We start from the raw sequence: 5,000 nt of genomic DNA, 5'->3' as shown, positions 1-5,000 counted from the left end.
CCAGCGCAACTGGTACATCAAGTTCATTCTCTTACTACTAACTCAGCATGTCCACAAAAATCTTTTAATTTTTCACATAAACCTGCTATTCTTCTTAATATATTACATTTTTCATTCCCTTACAGGAAGAGCTTTGATCTTATTTTCCTAAACTGAAAATTTTGATCTAGTAAGGTAACTGCAGAAGCTTGAAACTGTGAGACTTCAATAACTTGGCCTTCCGCACCTCCTGTAGTACACACACCAATGAGCCAACATGTTTACCCAAGAGCATTTCAGGATCATATCCCTGTACAAAATAATTAAATATCAGTTGCTAAGATACACATTATAAATCCATCATTGGTTATATATGCTGAACTCATAAAAAGAAAAATGAACTGGATTGCAAGCATAATAAAAAGGTGGCTGAAAACACATATAAACTTCAGAAAAGTAATAGGGGTAACATCTAGACTGGTGAGATTTTCCAGTATTAAATTATGAAAGAAATTTGAAATCTTTGATGAAATAAGTTGCATGTTCGACAAATATCCAATTTAAATATGCCTTCTACAAATAATAACCTACATATTTCAAAGTCAAACTAATGATACATTATTGCATCATGTTAAATGACTAAATTGCAAACACAAATGAGTGACACATATAGCAAACTACTGATAGTTAAAATAAATACACTGCCTACCTCATCCTCTTTTCCATTCTTCTTATAGCTACTGCAAGAGCTTAACAACCTCTCAATGGTCCTTTGGTAAAGCTGTGAAAAATATCACATTAATATATGCTTCTCTGCATTTAAAGAAAATACAGTATGAACTCAACTTAATGATAATTATGCCCATGAAAAATTCTATTAGTCTGTTGGGTCTACGCCCAAAAATGCTTCTGAAAAAAAGAAGTAAATTTTTGAGTCCTTGAGAGTAAAAATGATTTTCAGACTGTTGATTGTCTCTGCTTTCGTGATATGGTACTGTGTCAGTATCTCCATAAAATTAAATATTCCTTGTGAGTTACAAAAGCTTACAGAACCCTAACCTTTATACAACATAAAGTATTCTAGATTTGAAATGATGACATACACCAACATTATGACTAAAAGCACAATACTCATTACTTTTTACAGAGAAGTGGTTGCTCTGCCTCGGATCACTGCACTTGGCAAACAAAATGATTATTTTTTCCTCAATTTTACCTTTAATTTAATTTCTGCTTTTTGCATTTCTGTCCCACAGTGTAACCAGACTTCAAGACAGTATCCTGTTCCAGGTGAGCTAGATTTCTCTCCACAAGTCTGGCATTTTACACTATCTTCGGTATCAATGATACTGCTATCTAGGCAATAAGGGCAGGCTGGCCAGCTGTAAGCACTTTCTTCATCAATTCTAAGAATGGTACCTGTAATTACATTAGACACTTTTTATCATTTGTATTACCTTAATGTAATCAATATTCACAAAGGCTTCATTTAGATATGAGCAAAGCAATATTCTCTTAACACTGGTTAGTAATGGATAGTTGATACATAACACATATCTTTACCCCCCATAGATATTAAACAGCAAATATCAACAATTATTTATCAACATCTTGTAAATGAAAAATATTCAAGAAAGGAAATATTGCTTTAATATTTTAAATATCCATCTATATATGTATTCCTAAACCATGAATCCATATACATTGAAAATAATTCAAGAGACATAATTAAATCAAAAGGTATGTGACACCTGTCTCCATAAGTATGAACAGTCTTTCAGCATGATCACATTCAATGCTCTTCTATCAGAATTAACATTAACTGGTAATTAATGAAAGTTTATTTATGAATGCAGAAAGACAAAAAGTATAAATGGTAGAAACCTAAAACAAACAATGTCAGAATCTATTCACATTTAATACTGAATACTCATGACAGAAACCTATGTACAGATATCCCACACTACAAGTGATCAATTATTCATTCTTTAATTTTCTCTCCCAAAAAGTGTAAACACAATCTCCTACGATTAATCATACAATTTGTGATTGGGAGTGCATTTACAAGATCACTACTGTAATTGAGCACATCCATCCATTCTTCCTGTGTCTCACTAGTTGCAAAGCTGTTTGTGACTTATCTGTAGTGTCTTATTACTTTGTAGACATATCAATAATGGCAGTTGGCAAAAGAAAAGCCTTACATTAGATGGATTATTCAGTCGAGTCTTTATTCCTGTTTCTGTTCACTGTCTTTTCTATTCACTTCTACTTCAATAATTTTCTTTTACTTATATACTTTATGTTTTATTCAAATAATGATTACAATTGTTTACTTTCAAGTTGGATGGGGGGATTATATATAATTGATTCTTTATCATCATTTAATTATTATAAAACTATCTTTGAGGACTGCATCCCAATCATATACCAAGCGATGTTTGTTTATAAAAATTATACTGCAGCTAAAAAGCAAATATTTGCAATTGCATTCACTAACAAATAAAGATAAAGACTTACCAATTACTGTAACAAGATCCACTTGATGCTGAAAAGAAAGTGTATCATGTGACCTTATTGCTAAAGGGTCTGTCAATAGAAATTTTGTAAAGTACATTTCGCTGTTCAATCTTACTATATGGATCAATCATTATTTTTCCTGAAATGAAAGTTAATATGAAATTAACATAATACATCAAAAATTATATATTTTTGTCCATCTTATATATGTAGTGGTCCCTGGACCATACTGAGTGGTGGCAGGACCAGCCGCCAGGGACAAGATATTTTGTCATGGCTGCCCTTCTGGCTGGTGATCAGGCGCATAGCACTTGGCTACAGCCACAGCGGGCAAATAGCCTGAAACATTAAGCTTACATATTTTAAATATCATAGCATTTCGACAATTTGGAGCCAAAACAGCCCCATCAACAACGGGTAAATTTCTGGAAAGCAATTCAGATGTAGCCTCCTCCAATTTGGAAAATGAATTCCTACAACATAATTCTATCTCATCCAGTTACTGGGAAATGATTTTGAGGTAGCCCCCTTGGAATCAGTTCCAGATTTGCGTGAGTGTGTAGTTCCATGGAAGCAATTCCTTTACTAAACTAGCTAGTGCGGACATAAAACAGTTGCGCAAACAATTATTTTCCTTGTCCCGATAACGTTGGGGCTGTTTTGGCTCCAAATGGTCGAAATGCCGGGATATTTCAAACACGTAAGCCTAACATTTGTTTGTTCTAACAGAGAGATGATCTAGTTTTTTTCATAATAATTTTTCATGTGATAATAAATATCACAGTCATAAAGGATAGAATAAGCCAGATTTACGGAGCAGATGCACTGAGCCGAGCCCGCCTGTGTCAGGATGAGCTGACTTGTGAGAGAATGTGCCAACGAGTGCTGACTCCATCTGAGCTTGGTCCTTACCCAACATAGTGCCCAGCCTCGTTAGTAACCACCAGGCAACAGTGGAAATTTATGAGCTTGGATGGGGCTCAATCTGCTGACCACAGGGATGCGAGGCCAGTGTGCTATCCATTGCACCACCAAATGGCTATCGCAGTCATGTTTATTTATTTCTCTCTATGTCTGCATGGCCATGCTGATCCTCTTAGAGCGGTTTTCCTATCATTTCTTTCATGTCTATTTATTCCACTTGTAATGTAGACCGACCCATACTTTATTTGTGTTTTGAATGTGTGTGTATCAGTGCGAGACTACCATGTTAAAATTGCACATAAAAATATTGCCATGTTCAGATTTATTTTAGTCAAAAAACATGTTGCAGTAATGCCTTTTTAGTTTTATTTGACTGTTACTTTCGCCTATACTGTCACTCTAGTCTTAGAACAATACGCAAAAGGCAGTGGAGAAGTGGATGTATGATGGCAATCTCATATGTTGGGTCAGTTCAAAAATACCGTGATAGTGTTTTATTATTACTTTGCTTTTCCATTTATTTTTAAATATCGCAAAACAAAAAGTAATAGTAGTAACTGAATCATACACATACATTTCTAAGAGCAATAGATCAACAGTCTAACCTTATGACGATCTGTAAATGACATGATTAATCACAGATAGTAGTATTCTCTCACATACAATATAGATCTAGTAGTTAAATAATCAGCATTATGTAATAGTATATAGCATTTATTTTCATTTACTTAGTACTAAAACACCAGTTTGTACTTTTACCCCTCCCCCCCCCCCCCCCGCCCCCACCCCCCCCGATTCCCCCCCCCCACCCATCCTAATAGTTTTATAGTTGTACTCACAGATTCAATCTCTAATCAAGTGAAGCTAGAAATTACCTATGATGTCATCCAATATCACTGCTACGTTTTCTCGTGACGTGTCGCATTTTTATCTTCTAAAACAGTTTTAATCGTCATCTTTCATGAGACATAGTTGCGAAAACACCCTAAACTAAGAAGTAACAAAAGCTCTAATATAAATTATGTAAATACATATATATATATTTGTAGATATACCTAAGACGCAATCTATTGCTGAAACTTTTCATGTATGTCATCATTCTAGATCCCCACCCAGGAGATGCTCAGCGCCAGAAAACTTGCTACCAATGTCTCAAGTTACTCTACCGGAATATCATTAAGTGTGTCGTCTATAACTTAACCTCGGGAGATAATTTATATATTCAGTACACTATGCAATATATCTGTATGATAGACTACATTCACACTCAGTACTCCGTATGGTAGTTAATATCTAAAACCAACGTAGTAAATTTAAAAAAAAAAAAATCAGACTAGGAAATCTAATGATAACAGGTGATGACTTAAATGATGATTTAATTCTTTCAAATAGAAAATAGTAGGAATGCAGGTCTAGAAAAGTACAACAGTCCTCATATAACTCTTTAGAAATTTCAAGAGTAAGATATGATGGTCTAAATACAACTAGCGTATCATTGCATTTTTTTTTTTTTTTTTCTTTTATCAAAAGTTTCCTTGACAGCTATTTAAACTTGACCATTTCCAAAAGCACACACA

General features: G+C 34.2%; 1 protein-coding gene across 1 annotated transcript in view; it reads right to left on the bottom strand.

The window, feature by feature from the left end:
• LOC122245113 (uncharacterized) overlaps nt 1-5,000 on the bottom strand; it is a 26,011-nt gene that overhangs the window by 230 nt on the left and 20,781 nt on the right. Inside the window, exons 13-16 of the mRNA XM_086545202.1 lie at nt 2,500-2,527; nt 1,196-1,398; nt 689-760; nt 1-289 (exon numbers count right to left, since the gene is read on the bottom strand). The exon at nt 1-289 is cut by the window's left edge and continues 230 nt beyond it. Of these exons, the coding sequence (XP_086401328.1) occupies nt 167-289; nt 689-760; nt 1,196-1,398; nt 2,500-2,527 (426 nt within the window). The 3' untranslated portion in view covers nt 1-166. The remainder of the gene's footprint in view (nt 290-688; nt 761-1,195; nt 1,399-2,499; nt 2,528-5,000) is intronic.

Source organism: Penaeus japonicus, unplaced genomic scaffold (genome assembly GCF_977035675.1).
Source record: "Penaeus japonicus unplaced genomic scaffold, GWHDUDI00000001_assembly GWHDUDI00000002, whole genome shotgun sequence".
Taxonomy (NCBI): domain Eukaryota; kingdom Metazoa; phylum Arthropoda; class Malacostraca; order Decapoda; family Penaeidae; genus Penaeus; species Penaeus japonicus.
The sequence above is the reverse complement of the archived record's forward strand: the minus strand, read 5'-3'. Positions and strand labels throughout refer to the sequence as shown.